Here is a 21634-nt window from a genome sequence, read left to right as displayed (position 1 = left end):
GAGAAAATCAGTATAATGATTTGTTTTGTAACTTTAAAGATCTCAGTACATCATTCCACTTCACTAGTGATGGGATCTGTCACTATTTTAGTGTAAGGCTGTACTTTGCCACTGTTGTACACGGCACACTTTGTTTGTAAAAGACGCTGAAAACATTGTGAAACTTTGCCTTTTTTTGACCACCCACTTAGGATGGAAACTTTACACATCATTTACCATCAGCAAAAAGGGGATTGTTTCCCTTATTCCATTGTCTCTACTAACTACATACGGGGTCAAAGATGAAGTGAGCTTTCCAGGGTTTCCCTGAAGCCACTTCACAGCCTGAAACAGAAAAAAGTTATGACTCCCAGTTCACTGCTTCTGCTTGCAATGGCACAGTAGCCAGTTGTTCTGCTAATGCTGGAGTGAATAGCTGGGCTGAACTATCATGTGCTTACTACACAGAAAAAAATGAGAGTCAAATAACGAAACAAACTTTAAAATGAAAAATAAGATGTTGAATACTTGTGCTTCAGTGTTCCATGCTTAAATTGTTTTAGGTCACTTTGTTATGATCCTGTCACTGTCCTAAATAGTTGTTCTTAGGGAATTGAATTTGAAATTGATACGTGTTTTATCACGGTCTCCTTTACTTGCTTGCTAGATTGCAGAGTTTACAAAATGAAGTCCTGCTGGGTGTTGACATACACTGTGTAGTTGTTTCCTTAGGAGAAGGTGTATACTGCAACCTGTGCACTTTACCACATGCATTGAAATTTGACATTGGATCTGTCACTTCTTTGCAGGTTGACGTTAGCAGAATATCACGAACAGGAAGAAATCTTCAAACTCCGACTAGGTCATCTTAAAAAGGTAAGAACTATCTGCAGAAAAGGCTTTTGGGTAGGTTCTTGATGGTTTTCTGCAAACAGTAGCATTTTTCTGCAGAAGTCACTACTCTTTGTTTGATAAGAGGTTTTTATTGCTTGAAAAGGATGTCCGGGGTTTCGTAATCTTATTTTCCAAGGAACTAGTATTGTTCTTTACTTCAGGAAGTAGATTCTGTGTTGTTACAGTTAAAATTTCATTCAGGGAGCACCACAGTTTCAGTGCATCTTATTCTGCCACCAACGCCTGCCTAGTGCTGGGCTCTATATGCTCCAGGGTGGAGGACCATAAAGGAAGGTACCAAGGGAATGAAATCACAAGAACACCACAGAAATTGCAAGCGTCAGTGGCTTTCTCATTTTTGTCATGTCAAGTAACCAGTGTTATTGCTAACAGACCATTCTCTTGGGCTTTTGAATGTGAGTAGTGTCTAGGTAGCTGTAATGCATATTTGTTTTCAAATATTCAGTAGGAGCTGCACCTGCAAGTGATTTTATATTTAAGTAAGCCATTGATCCATTGGTTACCATTTAAAGTGAGTGCAAAAATGTAGGAATAAAACTTCTGGGACACTTCAACCTATGAAATTAAAAAGTCTTCTGCCATTTCCCAGTTAGCTGTGATCTCTGTTAAGGGCAAAGAGTTTTCTCTCTGTTTCACCCAGGAAAGGAAAAGTGCAAATGCACTGCTAGTCTTCTTTTCTCAGGTGGTGGATGAACTCTACGCTTATTTTTTCCTGTAACCTTGGCGCTTAAATTGAATGCAAGGCCTCATTAATGCTGCTGTACCCCTCATTATTTTCAGTGGCAAGAGAAAGTTTAAGCACACATGGAATCTGCTGGCTCTCTGCCCATTGTGTTTTATTGTCCAGTGAGTAAAGATATGTGATACGGGCAGGAGTATGCTAAAGGCATACTTGCTCCACAGCTTCCGCATTGCTGGAATGGATTAATTGCAGCTCGGTCTATGCTGGCATGTAGTATGCCACCCTGGAATAGAGGAATCCATTAGGAAATGGACCTTAATGGAAAATGAAGTAATGTTCTGGGATTGTGGCATTGTCTGAAGCTGTGCTTATCCTTCTCCACTTTTGGAAACTGGCTCATTCTTCGTGCCTAAAAATAGAACAAGTTGAGAAGGGAAGGAACAGAGTCACAAGACAAATGGGTAACTATGTCCCTTGAGTCACATGCACCAAATAATGCTGCTCAAGGCACATGTTTTAATTGAGGTCTGCAACTGTCCACAGTGATGTGAATTCTGGTCTTGTGTTTGAGGGTGCTAGAGCTTCTAGCTCTACAAACGCTGTGTTGAGACTTTGATGTGACTCCTTCCTTCACAAGGGAAGGAGCAGGACCACCACGGAGATGAAGCTGTACGTGTTCCTACACGAGGCAAGGGCTCTCAGCACATGCACTTCGTCACTCAGTTGCTAGGCTTAAAGTATTCTGGAATGAAGTCTTTCTAAGAAGTATAAAATCTCTGTGGTCCAGAGAAAAACTCTTTGGTTTTGAGAAGTAGCAGCTGCAAGTTCTTTTGGGTCATGTGCGGCTTATCAGTCACTCCTATCCTATAATAGGGAAAACAGCCTCAGTTAAAACTGGAGGGTTTCAGGGGGAGGGTTCCCTCCCTGTTGGCAGCATGAGGCCGTGGCTGTTAGCCTGGTGTTGAAGAGGCAGAGAAACAAAAATCCAACGAGGTACTAAATAGCCCATTAAACTTACACTAATATGTTGTTCTGTTCATAATAAGACCTGCTGGCCACTGCAATGTGTGTTTTATGGTATTTCTGCTGCTTAACTTTAGACTGTTTATGTGGTTCAGCTTGGCGTCAGGACTTTTACTTATGTGTGAACGAGTCTTTACTTGCCTTACCTTTGTTAACCGAAGCATGCTGTCCATTCAAGTGGTGTCTTACAACAGAGGTTTTTGACTAACTTCCATTTTTGTTTTAGGTGGCTTTTAAATTTCTAGGGTAGAGAACATACGACCCCGAAATGTGTTGAAGCTTATCGTAATGTTTATGTGCTGTGATGGTTTTCAGAGTAATAATCTGTCAGAGATAAAAATGGAAGCTGGTATTGGAAATCTTCTTTTATGTTAAGTTAGAGCCATGCGCTTGCAATGTGGAAGCCAAAGCATCAAGCAGGCCACATCATCCTGCGTCCTTCAAGCATCCCTTTTTTTTTTTTATAGCTTTTCAAAGTCCAGATTTTCTTCAGAAAAATCACAATTTTGTTATCTGCATAATTTCACATTGAAGCCCAGTGTAACAGCCTCTGTATTTAGAGCACATCTTTGTAAAATGTCATGCTCCATTTTTTGAAGATGCGATCTTAAAAGATTTGTCTTCGCTTATGGAATTGAGAGAGAAGGAGGGGGGTTTGGCTCTGTTAATGTGCAGTCTAATATCATGGGGCCTTTTGTTATAAGGTCCCAGGTGGAATGCCTCTTAATTAAAATCTTAAAAACAGAAGACACAAAGATATGTCTGCTCCTGTCCATGTATAATTTTAAACAAAACTGTCCAGTCAGTTTGCATTCCTTTCATCTTCCACCTGACTCTAAGTTAACTGTGAACATCAGTTTAATCTCCCAAACGAGTTATTTGCCAATAACATCTTTACAAGTGGAGTTATGTTTGTGGTTCCATAAATCAGGCAGAAGTGCTAACTGCAATATTGTAAACAGCATTGTGTTTTCCTTTTGGAAACGTGTCTTTCCCTTTCCTTGTGCAGGAAGAAGCAGAGATCCAGGCAGAGTTGGAACGGCTAGAGAGGGTTAGAAATCTACATATCAGGGAATTGAAAAGGATACACAATGAAGATAATTCACAGTAAGCGCATGGGAGTCATAAACAAAAGTGTATTGCAAATTTTGATTTGTGTCCCTCAAAAATGTCAAATGCAACATCTTTTTTAAAATTTCTTTCACCTTAGTATGTCACTTATGTTCACTGGGGGGCTATAATCTTTTATCAGTACAAAATGATCAAATATTCTCAAATCTTCTAGCCATTATGATTTTATTTTTAGACTTAATACAAAAAAAATGTTTCTTCACTGTATAACAGCTGTAACTTACTGTGCAGTAGACAGCATTATTACTGTCAGTGCTCCTAAACTATGTCTTTCTCACCAGATTTAAAGACCATCCAACGCTAAATGATAGATACTTGTTGCTACATCTTCTGGGTAGAGGCGGCTTCAGTGAAGTATATAAGGTAAATTTGGGGTGCTGGTCTGGTGTAATCTGAATCTGAAAGAAATGAAATTAAATACTACTATAAGCAGAACCTTGCACTCATTTTCGCAGCAGTGTGTGTGTGGTTGTAGAGGGAAGAAAGGAGGACAAAACAAATGTTACATCTGGCTTCTATTAGACAGCAGGCTTGAAATTTTTAGGTTCTGCTCTTGTCCTCAGAGGTCAGTTTTCCTACAAATGTATGTTTCAAGAAAACATTGCACCAAGTCTGTAAGGACAGAGAAACAAAGCATTTGTTTCTTCAAGGGCTGCACACACGCATACCTTACGTGGCTAAGTTTTATTGAGTATGGCATAGCAAGTCTTAAGTGTCCAAGAGAGAAAATAGCTCCAATAATAAATAAGAGCAAAGCCTTCATTTCCTGGGGGTAGAAGACTTTTTTTTTTCTTGTCTGTTTTTTACAATCTGAAGTAGCAGGCTGTGTGTGTAGTCCTTAGAACTGAGCATTACTTCTGTGTGTCAGCACTCTTGCATGGCCAAGGCCTGTGATACATTGGAGGTTCTTACTGATTGACAATTGCAATTTAAAGCCTCTCTAGTTGTAAATATTCCCCATCTGTACCTACTGTTCTTTAATTCATGTTGAACTTGGATAGAATTAACATAACTATACCAGTGCAAATATGGGAAACATCACAGTGATTGATTTTGATGCAGTATAACAACAGGTATCTAAACCAGGGGGCTCAGGTAGCAAAGAGGGACAGCGATCTGCATGCAGTGCCTCTGAATTTCTCTTTGGGGTCTCTGCTGACTCAGTAGAAAACCTAGGCTCTGCAAGTGAAAGGTGAAAGCACGAGGGTATGAATGCTTCATACCTGACTGTGCTTCAGAGTTCTAATTGCATTACTAAGACAAAGAAATGCTTACTTCTCTTCTCCAGGGTCTTGGCCAATCTCTTAGGCACTAGCAGTTGAGTATCCAGCTTTTGAGCTGGACACAATTATCGTTGTTTGTTTGCAATAGGAGTCTGTCCTGTCCTGTAAATTATTGGGTGTTTCTGCTCTCAGACAAGGTAATAGGCTTCATTCCTCCAAGAACACAATTCCAGTGGTTGATTCTTTAAAGGATGCCTAAATAGCGAAAGACTGGAGGGAAAAACACAGCACAAAAATTACACGGTTCAGCCAATGAATTCTCTAGCTTCTAAATAAGCTGAAACGTTTTGCTGCAAGCTGGAGAGCTGAGCTACAAAGTATTAAAAAATCACGTGTGTTTTTTGTTCTGTTTTTAACTGAGTGTAGAAAGTAAGTTTAGGTGGTTTGGGGCATAATGGCAGTCTTTCCCAGTGTGATTAAGTGGCTATACTTCGTTAATTTGGCCTTTCTGATCCCATTGTAACTCTCGTAGTAAAATGTCAGAATAAATGCAGCACTGGTTAGGTCCCATAGGGAAGGGTCAGATCAAAGCACAAAATATTCAATTGTTTTCAGAGTTGCTTGGTTTCATTAGTGAAACTAATTACATCAAAATGTGGGTTTGCTCTTCACTCAGTGTGTTGTAATGCTGATTTCCTGGGTGGGGATATTGGTTTGTTAGAGCTTGTCTGCTTTTGCAGCGTTAACTTGAAGCTGTGATTCCTACTGATACTCAGCTCTTCTCTCCACAGGCATTTGATTTAACAGAACAGAGATATGTAGCTGTGAAAATACACCAGTTAAATAAAAACTGGAGAGATGAGAAGAAAGAAAACTATCACAAGTAAGTAAGGCTGTAAAGCAGACAGATGTGTTTCCAAACTCCTCCTGTATATGGTTATTCAGTGTCTGAACAGGCTGCCATTTTTTTCCTGTTTTGCCATGTTTCAAAAGCTGCTCTTTTTTTTAGTAGCTACTTTTAAAAGTTCTGTTCATATTAGAAATGTCTTCAACATATACAAAAGCGTGTTCGTGTGTACGAGCACTGTGACACGAGGTTTTAAAACACCAGTAACACTCTACGAAGAAAGCTTTAAGGTGGCTTCTCTCCAAAACATGTAAGCTCTTTCAGAAAAAGGGTGCTGGTGCCCACCTTCCAGGGACACACCTACATTATGCTCACAGAAAGATTTCACTTTGTTTCCTAGAATACTTAAGCTTTTCACAGATGATTAGGAATACATTTCTATGTCATGGCCTAGAAGAGAGGTAGAGAAAGTCTTAGGTACTGGTAGCTTGTGCTTCCTAATGCCATGGATTAGAGAAGCGCTGCAGAATAGCATCCAGGCTTTTTTTTTTTTTTTTTCCTGACAGACCTGCAGAGATAAAGCTGTGATCTTAATTCCCCAACAAGTCAAAGTCACTGGCAAAAGCTAAGCTGGAATTGAAGCTTGGAAACTGGACAGTTGAGTGTCCTGGAATTTTTCTAGAACTTGCTGATTTTTGTATTCAGCTATCTTGGATCCCATAGCGATTTATTATGAGATTATTCTGTTTTGGCAAGCAGTACCGTTAATCAGGATTAGTTATTTTGTAGTACTGCCAGCACTTGAGAATCTGATGTACTTAAATTCTGTGGTTCTTCAAAATTGTTCTGAGCAGTCTCTGATTTGCTTGCCTTTTCTCAAGTTGTCTGAATAATGTGCATGGGTTTGTGATTGGACTTGGAATGCTGAGTGGTATGTCTGGGTGCTCTATCTGTAGAACTTAGAATTAAGTCACTTGTATGACTAATGCTCAGACTTTCCTGCTTTCAGACATGCGTGTAGAGAGTACAGAATTCACAAAGAACTGGATCATCCTCGAATAGTTAAGCTATATGACTACTTCTCGCTGGATACTGACTCGTAAGTTGTGTTGTTGTGTCCTTTGACTCAATCTGACCCACTCGCTACAAAGTTTTTGGTCTCTCAAAAGCAGAGTCCTGAATATATCCACACCATGCAGACTGTACTGCAGAGATGTCTGAAGCAGTTTCAGTATGCGCAGGTTTCCTAGAGATGTGATGCTCTGCTAGTAAATCCTGCTCTTTATTGGCCTGGGTGCCTGCCCCAGTGGATACAGCTTTCCCCTTCTGCTTCTAGTGCTAAATGGGGCACATCTGACCTTTGCACTGTTGAGCACTAAGGACTGTGCTCCTGGTGGCCTATTTTTAGAGAAGGATTAGTAGGCTGGAGGGCTCTTAATTTGAAACTTTGATCAAATAGATGAGACTTGCAGACAAACAACAACAGCGTTCTGGTTTCTATCTGATGCCTTAATTACAACTACTCCTGTTTTGCCTCCAGGTTTTGTACAGTGTTAGAATACTGTGAGGGAAATGATCTGGACTTCTACCTGAAACAGCACAAGTTAATGTCGGAGAAGGAGGCGCGATCCATTATCATGCAGATTGTGAATGCTTTAAAATACTTAAATGAAATCAAACCTCCCATCATACACTATGACCTTAAACCAGGTATGCTATGCTGCTAGCTGATGTGCACAAGGATGCTTGTTAACTAAAGGTAATGGGTTATAAATAACATGGGAGCATTTATTTTGGTTAAACAGCGAAAAGGAGACAGTCCTGCTTGGGAAAATTAACTTGCATCAAGAGAAAACTAAAATGCATAGAACATTCTGTGAAAAGCTTATTGTCTCCCAGAATTGCAACATAAACAAGGAAGTAGCATTCCAGAAAAAGCAGCCTTCTTGTTCAGAATGAGCCCTTGAACCACCAAGTGTCTGTTTGGTTTCTCAATGACCTGCTTGTGTTCTGTATTTGAGGGCTTCTGTTATTATTGCTTCATAAAGGTTCCCATAATTACTAGTGTGTTTTCTGTTCCCATTCTTCTGACTTACTCTTTCTGTAATCATCTGCCTGAAAACTCGGTAGCAGAAGCTGGCTTGGAAGTGTTCATTTTTTCGTATCACATGAAAGCTCACAAAGCTGAGGATATACAGTCAAACTGTTTGCTCAGGTCTGCCTTTTGATTTCAGTAACGTCTACCAGGTAGAAGGTCCTCTGCAAATGTAGTTGTTTCCCTTAAAAGTTTCCCTTTAGCATTGGACGCAGTAGTGAGGGTATAAGTCAAAGGGCTCCCTTTTGGGTTACAGATATTGGCTACGCTGCTGGTTACTAGTCCAGTAAAATTCAACCACCTCTTCAAAAAGTTCTTTGATTTGCTTCCCTTTACTGGTGGCACTTCATCAGTAAGTCTTGTGTAACTGGTATGTGATGTGGTTTATTGCATCAGCACGAGGAGTCTGTACAGGAGGTGGTGCTGTTGCTCTAGTTCTAGTGCACAGTTTCTTCCCCCAGCTGTTGGCTGCTCTTACGCTGCAAAGCTCTGCCTACAGTTGTCTAAAGTTGTGATTCATCCGCTGCCATCACACACAATTCTGCTGCTTAACTGTAGGCTTTGAGAAAAACAGCAATGATCTGACTGCTTGATCCCTGATGGATTTGTAGAAGACTCTTGCTTAAGCAGTAATTGTCCTTTTTGAGCTTAGAAAGCCACTGGGGAGCACTGCCAGGAAGGAGAGTGTTTCTGGCTGTTGAGAGGCTGGGGCAAGTCAGGACTCCTGGATAAACTGAGTCATAACTGTGTATGTGTACTTCCTTCTCTCCTTAGTCCTCCTTTTTGACCTGCCCTTCCAGCAGGACCTCTGGGAGGGACCAAAACAGCACGGGCATCAAGCTGCTTTGGAGAATAGGGCTCGTAATCTGAAGGCCCCAAGTAATATTGGGCAACTGAGTCATTTGAGGATGGACAGATGAGATCTAGCACTCACTAGGAGCTGAGTTGTCTTTGAAGTGGTGTATTGAATGGTAAAACACCTACCCCAGGCTGCTGCAACTCCCTGGGTTTTGTAGGCTCCATGTTCTGTTGTGTAGAGAGCCAGAGTTCAATGTCATTTTATTCTTGCCTTTCTCTGCTAAATGTATATCCTAAGAGCCTGTTTCCTTCCTCCATTTAGGTAACATTCTTCTAGTCAATGGTACTGCATGTGGAGAGATAAAAATCACCGATTTTGGACTTTCCAAGATCATGGATGATGACAGCTACAACTCTGTTGATGGCATGGAACTGACATCGCAGGGGGCTGGTACTTACTGGTAAGCATTGCCTGGGGCACTGGCAACTTACAGAGCTGACACAGATCCAAAACTGTCTGTAAATTATTCTTGATCTGTATGTGCTGCCGTTGTCTGTGACAGCTTGAGACGCTGGGGGTTTGAGACCCTGGAAACCACTTTTTCAGTTGACACACACAGCTTCTTTTGAGGCTGGCAGCTTTTTGCTTTTCAGTCTGTTTGTGTTTATATGTTTGAAGACTACCTCTTGTCCAAAGTGCCTGGTGAAAAATTGCACGTCTGAGATAGCCAGCTCTGGCGTGGAGCTTGGCTGCTATTCTACAATGCATAATGGCACAGTCTAACAGTTTGGGGGGGAGGAGAATGCCATGCAGGTACATCAGGGGGAAGGAAAGAGTATTCTTCTGAATTGATGGTACATCAGGGTGAAATAAAGAGTATTCTACTGAAATGATGTGAAAATCCAGGGTGTTAGCTCTTACAAAATATGTAAGTCTCATGGTGCTATCTAAAGCCAAACCTTCACTTGTAAGCATCACGTGAGAGATGTTTCAGTAATACTTTACCTCTGATGCCAGTTGTTGGCACTGCATCACCCGTAGCTGAGAGCAGGACCTATGGTGAGTACCCCTGAATGTGGTTCTTAGAAATCACCCAAGCTGCAAGCTGTCACTATGGGCAACAGTTGCCCAAACATTTTCTAAGGCCTTCTGTATTGCACAGGTCCTTTCCTAAAACTGGAACTAGCTGTAGTTTGAAAAAGGCTGGGTCTCTGAGACATGGCATCTGAGGTTGTGTTTCTAGAAACACGTACTTTGGCTGTGAATTTCTATTGTGGAATTGTTGGCCAAGCTTTTTTAACAACAAATGCCAGTTTCAAAGATGAAAGAAAAAGAGGCTATTTTGTGCGTGCTGTTGAAAAGAAATTGACTGTGCTGACTAGCTCAGACCGTGATGTTTGGGCAGTCCTTGGGATCGTGGTTTACAGGAGCTGGTGTGCAGATCTAGATCTGAAATACAGTAGCCAAAATCTGGTCCTGTGACTCCCAAGCCAACATCTGATCACAGAAGCTTGTTCCTTCCTTTCGAAAAAAAATGACTGAAAGTATTTGGAGATATTACTAATAACTTGTTGTCACTTCCTCCTCATCAGGTATTTACCACCAGAATGTTTTGTAGTTGGGAAAGAACCTCCAAAGATTTCAAATAAAGTTGATGTCTGGTCAGTAGGAGTTATCTTCTATCAGTGTCTCTATGGCAGAAAGGTAAGAACACGTGTAATTCCTTTCCAAGTAGTGATTCCCAAACCTTTTGGAGGCAGCCCTGACTTCTGCTTCCTTCTCCTTGCCAGACTAGAAGGTGCTTCTGCCTTGTCCCTGCCACATTAACACAGGCTCTGTCTTGGAGCTGATGGCAAGGAGACAATTTTCTAGGTTGTGTTTTGTTCTACATGGCAATTCCTACAGGAACAATCCTCAGAACATCTCTTTCCACTGGACATGTTTCCAGTGAGGCCCTTACAGGTAGGACAAGTGTGTCATTCAGGGCCAGATACCGGAGGTTCCTGGTTTGGCATTGCTTTGTGATGCTTTCCATGTGTTTTGATGTTGTTCTTCTGAATGCTGAGTCTTTGTAGAGCCAGGTATTCCTTGACAGCTGCAGATGTTTTAAAATAAAAAGTAGGCACGAGGACCTCCTCTAGAAGTTTTTAGGATGCCTTTTGGAAGGGAAGAGTCCGAATCAGGAAGAGACTATTTGTCCTGAGAAACAGCTATCTTATTTTGGTTTTGACAAGAAAATAAATTGATTGGGGCAGGAAGAGGATTCCATCAACACTTGTGTTCCCAAGTCCTTGGTAACTGAGTGTTGTGAAAGCCTGAGTTGCTAAACACACTGTGTCTGCTTCGTGGTGTCAGCGGAACCGGCCCAGCAGAGGTTGAAGTAGGTGAATCTCCTGGCTGCTTGGATCGCTGAAGGTCCTTGGCATGTGCTGGTGCTGACCCATGAGGTCTGGAAACAGATGGAGGTCCCTCCTGTCTGAGTTGGAGACACCCCAGACACGTTCCAGCTTGATGTCCCTTTTGACCAGTTTAAAAACAGGAGCAGTGCAGTGCGTCCTGCTCATCTGGCAAGAATCTGCAGCACCTTCAATAACGTTCACGGGCGTCTTGCCTGGAAAAATGCTGATGTCAAGTGATGATTAACAGAAGTGTTAAGGTTTATTTAAGGCCTGTCATCAACCTTTAACAACCCTCTTGTATTTTTTTGGTAGCCCTTTGGCCACAACCAGTCACAACAAGACATTCTGCAGGAGAACACGATTCTGAAAGCTACCGAGGTGCAGTTCCCTCCAAAGCCAGTAGTCACGCCAGAAGCAAAGGTAAGTTTTGCTGCAGAAAATTTGATCACCCCGTGCATGCTGTTCAGCAGTCGGCACTGACAGTTCCTTTCTTACTGTTTTCCTAAAACTAGCAAGGAATTTTGTGTTTTATGCGTACCTCCTACAGAGTGCTCTGGGACTTTGCATCGTTGTAGTTGTCAGCCTTGGGTTGAAGGGAGCACAGCGTGTGCCTCTCCCCGTGCTTTCTCCTGATAAAAGATGAGCTTCTGGCATGGGAGCTGGGCTGTCTGTGCAGTCACCAGGGAAGGAATTTCAGTGCCGGGGTTGTCAGATTGGCCCAGCTCCCATGGAGTTATCTATCAAAGAAAGCTTCCTGTTCACGTCGGTCTACTGATTCTTGTTTCGCCTTTGGGGTATCTGCAGGCATTTATCAGACGCTGTTTGGCCTACCGAAAGGAGGATCGGATAGATGTCCAGCAGCTGGCCTGTGACCCGTACTTGCTGCCTCACATCCGCAAATCTGTATCCACAAGCAGCCCAGCTGGAGCTGCGATTGCATCAACCTCTGGATCATCCAATAACAGCTCTTCAAACTGAGACAGAGTAATAGGCCAAAAACTGCTTGAGAAACCGGCAAAAGGACTTTCAGAAACAGCTTTGGAATAGAGGAATCCGCAAGGGTCTCGAGAAACCTGTACCAGGTGCTTTTTTTCTCTTGCTTTTTTCCATCCATAGAGCATGACATCAACTCTCATCAAGAAAACCTTCGGCATCTAGGCCAAGCCATGTGGATAGGAGATGGCTTGAGGTTTGTCCAGTAAATGACCGCGAAGGGTGGCTGCTCTGAGCAAGGAGGGGAAACTCAAGAAAATACAAAAAAGACATGGTTTCATGTACTGTGAACTTCTGAACATGCAGCCTTGGGGAATCCAGGACGCCGTGTGTGCTTCATATGAAGAATGTGGACTTTGGAAAAAGACTGGGCTAGTCCAGTGTTGATATTTAAACATTGTTCTTTTTCTTTTAATAAAGTTTAGGTAACATCTCCTGAAAAGCTCGAAGCACCAAGGTTCAGCTGGGGATGGTATATGACTCTTTGCCCTTTGGAGGGGAAAAAAGTTGATCCTGCCTGTTCATGGCACTAGAGTTAGTGTTTTACCCCTAATTAATTTCAGTTTTTTAAAAATAACAATTTTTTGGAAGAAAACAGTTTTCTGGTCTCAAAGTGAAACCCGTATTAGCAGGTCCGTGGCAGTGTCCGTTCTGCAGATGGCACAGCTCTCTGCTCCCTTGGGGTGGCCTCTTACAAATAATCACCTTCTCAGGAGGGCCGTGGAGCCCGTAGGCAGCCTGTGTAGATCTCCTGTGATCAGAGCGGATCACACGTCAGACTGCCACTAGGTTTTCAGCTGCTGCTTCATAGATCTCACAACGGTTGGTTGCATCTTCTTAATTTATTTGAAGTGCTGTTCTTTTTGAAAACACACCCTGACATGCTCACGACGTGCTCTCTGCTCTCGTGAGCGTGATAGCTGTTGACTGTTGAAAAGGCAGGCAGTGAACGGGAAGGAATCGGAGCACAGCTCAGGTGCGGTCTGTGCTCACGCAGTACTGTACATATCTTGTTCGTGTTACAAAAACCTGAAGCTGAGGAAGGCTCTTCCCAGTTAGGTGACTTGGCAGGAAAGCTGCCTCTCTCCCTTAGCATTTTCCTTCTAAAACTTGTTGACTTTTCTAACTTGCTGTCGTTACTGCGTCAGATTACAAATAGAGGAGATAATGTTCTAGAAGGGAACAAACACCCAAATATTTTTGTCTCCCTTCTGTAATCTGCCCGGAGAGGTTTTACACCTTCAGCTGGAGTCTGCCTGCTGTGAAACACAAGCCTGTTGTCCCCAGTGTGCCCCCTTTCCCCCCTGCGTTGAAGGAAGACTGAAAACACACACAAAAAGCGCAGCACTTGAACATGTGGCAGCCAGGTTGGAGTGTTCCTAACATGTGGCAGGAGCTCGTAGCCAGAAAAATTTAAAGATGCAGTGTTCCCGGCAGAGAGCTGAGCCGTACACTACTTCAATCCAAGGTGTTTAAAAAACCAAATGGTCGTGTGCACGCTTCCTAACCCGACACCCAGACCACCGTGTTGTGGACTGTTCTCGGTGCGGCACCTCTGGGATCAATCCTGCAGCTCCAGCAGCGCGTGGGCTGCTTTTGGGGGGCGCTCGGTACCTGAATGCTGCTCTCGTGGTAAGCAACGTTCTCCATCTCGCGCTTTTTGAGAGAACTAGCACGTGTCTGCCTTATTTGTAAGCCATCATCTGCAAACATCGCGCTTAACCTGTTCAGGAACTCGAGGTTAACTGAAAATTGCAGGAGTCTGTTGAAATTGGGCAATGGACCTGGAAAGCGTGGAACTCTGTTGCTTTGATTTTTATTACTATTTTTGTAGTGACTCTTGGGCTTTTAATTGGATGTATTCACTTGCAGCTGCGTTAGGGTGGTCTCTAAACTGTAGTGTTTTAAACAAAGAAAAGAAATACTGCATCTTTAAATACTCAGCCATAATTTCTTAGCCCTTTCCATCGCTGCTGGTCTCTTCCAGAAGTTAACTGTTTAGCAAGCAGTGATTCAGCGTGTCTATCCAGCCTCTGTCGGGCAAAATCAGGGTTGATGCTTCGTCCTGTTTGCTGAAACGGATGATTTGGTGTCTGTCCACATCGGGGAGAATTCTAAAAGGGTTTTTTTGTATCCCAGCCCCGTTGTTTCTTGGACATACAGTGTGTGCTATCTCTGTGGGTGTGATTAGTTTTGTGTCAGATGCATTTATTCCTGCTGTGTGACACCCATTCAGGGGCCATGGGACCGCGTTAGCCTTTTCTGGGGCTGACAGCAGTGAAGAACCCTGGTAGAATTTTAGCGGCGACACCTTCCTTGTTAATACGGGTTTCACTTCCAATAACAGACCCTATTGCCACACTGTTCATTTACTTAAAGAAAAGTGTATGAAGAATTTGTAACTTAAACCAGGCCAGACTGTTTTGGCTCTACCCAACAGATGAGACATGGATATTAAAATAAGTTTTAAGAAACTGATTTGCTTGGCTCTTTCTGTTTTTACTCTTCGTAGTGCTGGCAGGAGCTGTTTGAGGGGCTTGGGGGGTGCCAAGACCAGGAGGAAGGATGGAGAAGGGCGGTGCTCAGCAGCTCAGAGCAGTGGAATCCCTGCCTCACAGGAGGGAAGCACGCCCTGCACAGGCTTTTATTGAAAATTACCAAGTCTTGTTTAATTACTGATACCGATCTGGTTCTGGAACGGGGAAGAAGACATCAGCTTGGGGTTAATCCCTCATTTCTAGCGGAGCAGTAGCTGCCTTTAAAAGCTGTTTATGTGCAGGCCACAAAGAAACCCTCTTTGTGCCTGCTGATGAAACTGTCAGCCTCCCCCTCTGCCCTGGCTGGCGGTGCCGCGAGCTGGTGGCCACAGCCAGGCCCTGGGACTGCAACAAGAAATTCAGCTCCTTCAATTTCAGTCTCGGCAGCTTTCAAACTACACAATGGAGAAGGAACAAAGACCTTGGCAGCCGAAGGCAACGAGTCTGCTTCACCCACTGAGTGCCAGCTCCTGTGCCCAGCTCCCTGCGGGCGTACTGCGAGCACTGTGCGAGGTATCCCCGCGAGGTGACGCACCCGCCCGCTGCAGGACGAGGGGTGGTGGGTGAGGATTCCTCTCCTCCTGATGTCGCCTGCTGTGTGCTCGGGGTAAGAATGAGCTTTCAGCGAAGCATGGGTGAAACTGAACACTGGGAGCAGCTCGGCTCCCTCTGCACTGCTGCAGCTGATTTGCTTTTGGGCCCCTGTGCCAGTGGGGATGATGCAACACAGATTTGGGCAGCAGGAGGTGGTGGTAGCGCTTCAGCAGCAAATGCAGGAGCTGAACGCAGCAGTGGCCAGGTACCTGTGGGGCATGTGGCATGCCCGGAGCAGGGCCATAAGCGGCATTATAGGAGTTCAGCTCAACGCCAGCAGGAATGAGGCTTCCCAAGGGGCTGCCTCGCTGGATGCTTCGCCTCATACGTTAGCGGTTAGGCGTCATGCTATGAAACGAGCTCCCTTCTGCCAAATAGGCCAGTCCCAGTTTATTTTGTGACCTGGCAAACCCTCGATGTGAGGTTTGCTACTGCTGCCAGCGTCTCCCTGGGGTTTGCTGCTGGAGGATGTTATTTTCTGGGTGCTAAAGCTTTAAACCTCGCACCACCCAGAACGGAGAGGAGGTTTTACAGCACAGAAGCAGGGCTCTCACCCAGCACGGGGGCAACTTTCCTACTGCCTGCAGCTGCTTTTTCCCCCCGGGGCCGTGCCGACAGTGCCCGTGGAGCATCCGTGCACCCCTGCAGCACCCACCCTGGGCAGGGCTGGGGGCGAGAGGCCAAGCAAACACCACACTGCTCGGCCTCCCCTCACACGTTCACGCCCAGGGCCAGGCGTCTTGGCCACAAGGACGCTATTGTCTCTGCCAGGCGGGGGAGCGGGAGCTGGGGCCGGGGCTGAGAAAAGCTCCAAAAGCTCTCATTTCATGCGTTAACTGCGTGGGGGCGCGAAGGCCGGGAAAAGCCACTGGCGCGTGCTGTCTGGTGAGGAGCCGCGAGCGGCTGCCAGCGCCGCGCTCACCTCCTTGCGTCTCCCCGGCTCCCGGCCCTGGATCTCGCCGTGGGATCGCTCGCTGCAGCCTTTCCTCTCCCTCCGTCCTTCATCTGCAGCTCGGCCCTTTCCGTCACTCCGTGTTGCCAACTGTCAGCCCGCTGGCTCAGCGCAGCTCGATGCCGCGGGCTGGGCCGGCGGAGCCAACCCTCGCCCCGTGTAGCCGAGGTTACCGGCACGTCCCGGCTGGTCCAGGGATGTGGTGGGGAGCAGCAGGGTGAGGGTGGGAGGCTCGGCCTCGCAGGTGCTGGTGCCAGGTTTATGAGGTGCTTGGCTTCCATCCGCGTTCCCAGAAGCGAAAGGCAGAGCTCTGCTCAGCACTGTCCTCGCTTGACCGAAGCCGCCGGCAGCCCGGGCACTGTGAGCATGCGTTGGCCAGGGGACAGGCCAGCCCTTCGGTCATGTCCTCCCTCTTGGCCTAGCCTCGGCTTTGCCTCAAGGTCAGGGCTGGAACCCTGCTTTGCTCAGCGTGTCGGCTCGTCCCAGCTCCTGCTAATCCTGACAATCCACCCACTCGCACCCAAACCCAGGAGAGCGGCCAGGACGGTGCCGAAACCCCTCCAGGAGAGAGGAGACAGCGAGGGACCAAAGCAGAAGGGGTCATGGCCAGGGCTATGAGGTGAGGCAGTAGCGGAGGTGGAAGAAAAGAGTCCAGGGCCGCCCACGTGGCCCCACTTCGTGCTGCTCCCACTGGGAATGGCCACGGGACAGGGCGGGAGCCTGGTCCAGAAGCTGCCGCTCGGGATGTGCCGTCCCCCGCTGCTCTCCAGCTGCCTTCCCTCCCGGCCCCGCGTCCCGGTGCTGCGAACTTGTGCCTGAGTCACGAGGAGAAAGTGGTGGTTTGGTTTTTGTTTTTTTTTTTTTAGAAGGCGATTTTCTCGCGAAGGGCTGGAAATCCGTGCAGCCCCTTTCCGGGTGCCCCGGAGAGCAAGGAGCAGCCGCTGGATCGGGGGGCAGCGCTCCTCCCCGGGCAGCCCCCGGCCTCGTCTCGCCCCCGCGTCGGAAGGGCAGGGACCTCGGCGCTGGCCCTCCCAGGGCTGGAGCGCCCTGAAATTCCTCGTGGCAGCTTTGAGCGAGCACATCTGGTTTTAATAAATTATTTGCAGCTTGAACTTGCCTGACTTCTAAGGGCTGCAGAAGAGAAAGCAGTGAAAGAGCCCCGCCAGCCCCAGCAGAGCAGCCCCAAAGGGACTGACCCCGCTCACAGCGAGGGGGTCCGGGGCCAGCCGAGCCCCTGGGGGACCCCTGCTGCTGGCAGAGCCCCTTCAGCTCCTTGCAGGAGCCGCGGGGGCGGCCGGCAGGGAGGCAGGGAGAGGGCTGCTCTGGGCCAGGAGCCCGCTCCCTGCAGCTGGGTGTTGAGCAGAGCCAGGGCTGACGGCCGTCTTGGCTGGGCTGGTGGTGTCTCGGAGATCGGGCGCGGTGCCTCCCCCGTGTCCCCGGGCTGTGCCCATGGTGCCTCCCCGGTGAGATCCCTGCCCGATGTCCCCGCTCCTCCACAGCCAGGAGGGTGCAGCTGTGACCTCTGGGGACGAGCCCCTGCCCCAGCCCTATGCAGGGGGACGCATCCAGCCCCCCAGCCCAGCCCCGTGGCTGCCGACTGCTCCTTGCTGCCAGTGCTGCAGAGCCCAGTGTGAGTCCTGGGGAGGGACAGGGACATGGGGACCCTATCCATGGCTGGGGCAGGGGATTTTTGTAGGGTTTCCATGAGGACCCCTGCTCCTGCCACCCCATTCCCACCCTGGCATGCAGCTCTCCGAGCCTGCCACGAGTGCTGGGGGATGCGGGGGCTTGCTGGGATGAAGGAGCAGAAGGAAAACAAACATTTCTCTTTGTGCTGCTTCCTCATCCACACCCATTTCTACCCCTGATCCCTGCGACCCCGCAGCAGCACATTCCCCAGCAGAACACCCTCTCCTTTTTCCTGGCTCCACCGGGCAGGGCTGCGATGCTCGTGCACAAACCCAGCGCCGCTGCGCCCTCCTTCCCTTTTGGCCCCTTCCAGGCTGGGTCTCCCCATCGCCAGGGGCAGGCTGCGACCCCCCCGCAGCCTCCGCTCCTCCCGGCGGGCGGGGAGCGACGTGGCCTTCCCCGCTGCCGGCGCGGGGGAGAGAGGAGCCAGCAGACGCCGAGACGGCCTCTTCCCTAAGCGGTGACCTCAGCGCGGTGATGCTTGCCAGGTGGGTGTTGATCTTGGCCCGTTCGGCCTCATTCGGAGGCCAGGATGAGGCCGAGGTGGTGCGGACGGAGGCTGAGCTCGTGGCCGAGCCTGGCAGGTGCTGTCGGTCCCCATCCCGGCTGAGTTGGGCGCAGGGAAGAGGAGCCCGTGGCATCGAAGCCCCTCGGTGGCTGGGCTTTGGTCCTGGGGCTGCTGTCCTGGAGCCTTGTCCTGCGGAGAGCCGGGGGTACAGGGACTCTGCTGGTCACAGACACAGCAGCAGCAGTGCCCTGGGTGGTGCAGCTCTGTCCTTCAAGGCAGTTGCTTGAGCCCCCGATGCTGCTCTCATGGTCCACGGGCACCCCGACCCCGTCCTCTAACACCCGTGGTGGGAGCGAACACAGACCCTGCCCCGCATTGGAGCCGAATTCAATACCCAGCTCTCCGGGCACCTCTCTGACCCTGGGCTCTTCAGCCCTGGGGTTTGTTCAATCCTTCAGGCTCCTTCAGAGCAGCTCCCGGCCCCGTGGTTTTATCTGAGGTGGTTCCCCAAGCCCTAACGCCCTCGGTCTTTAACAAAACCACGTCTGAGAAACCGGCCTCCCCCTCTGCGCAGCCTGGGGCTGCCGGGCAGCCGCATGGGTTGTTTTCCCATCCCAAATAGCCGGGTGACAGCTGGGTCCCACGGCTTGCTGGCGACATTTCTTTCCCAGCCTGTAGTAAACTGAACAGCCCCGATTCCTGCCAGTATCCCCTAAAAGCCCAGACCCCCACCCAAGGAGAGCTCATGGCACAGATCGAGCTCAGAAAATATTTTCTAACCCCTTCTGCAAAAGCAACTTGCATTCAAGCTGGATTTCACCCTGGCTGTCCTGCTGCAGCCCCTCCGCTGTGACCATTCCATGGCCAATAAGTGGCTTTTGCCAAAACCCAGCATTTATTTAAGTTTTTCCAAAGAGGGGACAGATGCAGATGCTCCGGCCGCGGGAGCCAGCAGCAGCCTGGATCTCCCAGTGCTGACTAAGCTGGGACGAGCCCGTGGCCCCCGGCCCCCACCCGGTGCAAAGAGACAGCCCCAGAGCTGTCCCCGGCATGCGGCCGCGTCCCCTCGTCTGGCAGCAGCTCGTTAGGGCCGGAGAGGTCAGACAGCTTGGAAACGTCCCAGGGGAAGGGAAAAAGGCATTTCCTCCAGATCCGCTCGGATGAGCAGCAACTCGACTGGTACTAAACTGGATTAGATGAGCGTAAGTGGGGAGCTGCTGGCCCACGCTGGAGGAATTAATTATTAGGAAGTGCTAATTGTCTTCTAATTGTACACAGAGGAGGGGCCTCCGAGGAATGGGATGGACGAGGTCAGGAGGCGGTGATGCTCCCAGAGATCCGGGGCCTTTCAGCTCTGCCGTGTCCCCTCCTGCCGATGGGGTTCACCTCCTGGGAGAGCGGAGCCGGGTTTGTGTGGGTGCAGGGACCCCTTGGTGGGACTTTGCAGCTCCTTCATGCCCAGGTGCTGGCACCTGGGGTGGGTGACACCCCTGGAGTCATCCCCATCCCATCTCCAAGGCTTAGGGATGGGACTGAGCACCCAGGTGCTCCCCTCCTGACCCCCAGGCTGCTCTTCCAGGTGCTGGCTCAATTAAAAAATAATCCGTGGCTTAAAAAAAAAAAAAAAAAAAAAAGCCCAACAGCCCAGATGCTGATGTGCATAATTGGACCCCCCTCGGAGGGTTTGCATCCCCAAAGCCTCTCCTGGCACCGCTCTGCAGGTCCTTCCTGCCTCGCTGGGAAACAACGGATCCCTTTATTTTTTTTAAGGATCTGCCAAACCAGAAGTGGCTGGCTCACGAGCATCCCTCCGCACCGGGCCATTTCAGGGCCAGATCCTGCACCCGGCTCGAGGGAGCGATGCCATCTTGGTTAAAGGCATCATCTTCCCTGAGCTGTGCATGGCAGAACCCATGGAGCTCACCCTGTGTCCCTGGGGAGCTCAGGGGGGAGGTGAGGCTCTGGTGGGATGGGGTCTTCACTGCTCCAGCAATGGGGGAGAGCCAGGGCTGGGGGAGCTGCTGCCTTCAGCCCCCCCCCCTCCCCAGGGACTTTCTCCTCCTGGCGTTCTGGGATTTGGGGTTTTCATTGGCTTCGAGCGTGTTGCAAGATTTAACCTTCTCGGGGTGCTGCAGGCTGATCCCTTGCTCCAGCCAGATCCCAGCAGCTCCCCCGGTTCACCAGATCCGTGCAGACCCCAGCGCCCCTGCAGCTCCAACAACCCGCCCTGCAACGTGGGGAAAATGCCAATTTCCAGCGTTTTCTGCCCAAAGCCATCCCATGCAGGGGGCCTGGGGCACGCGGAGGTACACACAGAGGTCGCTGGATGCTTTAAACCCACGTGCAAGTGGAACAGAGCCACAGCAGAGCCGGGCTTCTCCTTCCCTTCCCACCTCCTCGCTCGGCTTCCCGAGGGCAGCGCCTTCCTTCGCAGCCCTCTGCACGGTTTTCGGGGCTTGTGCAGCACCCACCGGAGGGGAGGTGTTAAAAAAATAAAAATAAAATATTGTAAAAGGGGTTCAAAGGGTTTCAGAAGCTTCTTGTACTCAGCTCGTGGACACAGCAGTGTGGGACGCCGCGCGAAGCTCCTGCCCCATGCCACAACAGGAATCCTGCACAGAGCGCTGTGGGGACCTGGCGGGGGGGGGGGACCCAGCATGGGGCTGGGGGTCCCCGAGCATCTCCCGTGTACCCCAGCCACGTTTTGGGGTGAAGTTGGCACCCTGCATGGGGGGGCTCGCACACGGGACACACCACACACCGCTCCCCGCCACCTCCTTGGCACCGCTCCCGACACCTTGCCCCCAAACCCTCCAGTGTCCCCTAAACCCCCCAGATCTCCCCAACACCCCCCAGAGGCCTCCAACCCCTCCCAGTGCCCCTTGAGCCCCCTCCCCAAAATCGCAGCCGAAGCCCTGGCGCTGTGCAGCGGGCTGGGGCTCCCTTCTCGGGGGAGGGGGCCCCTTCATGGAGGAGTCCCCTTCCCGGGGGGGTGGGGGGGTCCCTTCCCTTCCCCAGCCCCAACCCCGGCCCCCCGATCCCCCCCCGGCTCTCCAGGGCCCGTCCCACCGGCGAGGGCAGCTCGGCTCCCGCTGACGCAGTGTCTGAGGCCGGCCCTGGCTCCCCCCCCCCCCGCCCCTTCCACCTCCGACTTTTTTTTTTTTTTTTTACTATATTTTCTTAACTTTTTTTTTTTTTTTTTTTTTTTTTTTTTTTCCCTCCTCTTTTCGGCGTCCCTCCCTCCTCCTCCTCCTCCACCTCCTCCCCC

General features: G+C 49.0%; 1 protein-coding gene and 1 long non-coding RNA gene across 8 annotated transcripts in view; one reads left to right on the top strand and one right to left on the bottom strand.

Moving 5' to 3' along the window:
- The window catches only part of TLK2 (tousled like kinase 2), a 44658-nt gene extending 30094 nt beyond the window's left edge, over positions 1-14564 (top strand). For all 7 annotated transcript variants that reach the window (XM_068660716.1, XM_068660714.1, XM_068660710.1 and 4 more), the window contains 10 exons: positions 789-855; positions 3609-3706; positions 4012-4093; positions 5745-5836; positions 6810-6899; positions 7341-7510; positions 9016-9154; positions 10287-10398; positions 11406-11513; positions 11898-14564. In XM_068660716.1, the coding sequence (XP_068516817.1) occupies positions 789-855; positions 3609-3706; positions 4012-4093; positions 5745-5836; positions 6810-6899; positions 7341-7510; positions 9016-9154; positions 10287-10398; positions 11406-11513; positions 11898-12071 (1132 nt within the window). In that variant the 3' untranslated portion in view covers positions 12072-14564. The remainder of the gene's footprint in view (positions 1-788; positions 856-3608; positions 3707-4011; positions 4094-5744; positions 5837-6809; positions 6900-7340; positions 7511-9015; positions 9155-10286; positions 10399-11405; positions 11514-11897) is intronic.
- Positions 14565-19242: 4678 nt separating this feature from the next.
- On the bottom strand, positions 19243-21176 carry LOC137844334 (uncharacterized). Its single transcript, XR_011089881.1, has 2 exons — positions 20708-21176; positions 19243-20593 (listed from the first exon to the last, which is right to left on the bottom strand). It is a non-coding gene; the product is annotated as an uncharacterized lncRNA (long non-coding RNA).
- Positions 21177-21634: the final 458 nt, after the last annotated feature.

The sequence above is a fragment of the Anas acuta genome, chromosome 25, assembly GCF_963932015.1.
Source record: "Anas acuta chromosome 25, bAnaAcu1.1, whole genome shotgun sequence".
Lineage (NCBI taxonomy): Eukaryota > Metazoa > Chordata > Aves > Anseriformes > Anatidae > Anas > Anas acuta.
The sequence above is the reverse complement of the archived record's forward strand: the minus strand, read 5'-3'. Positions and strand labels throughout refer to the sequence as shown.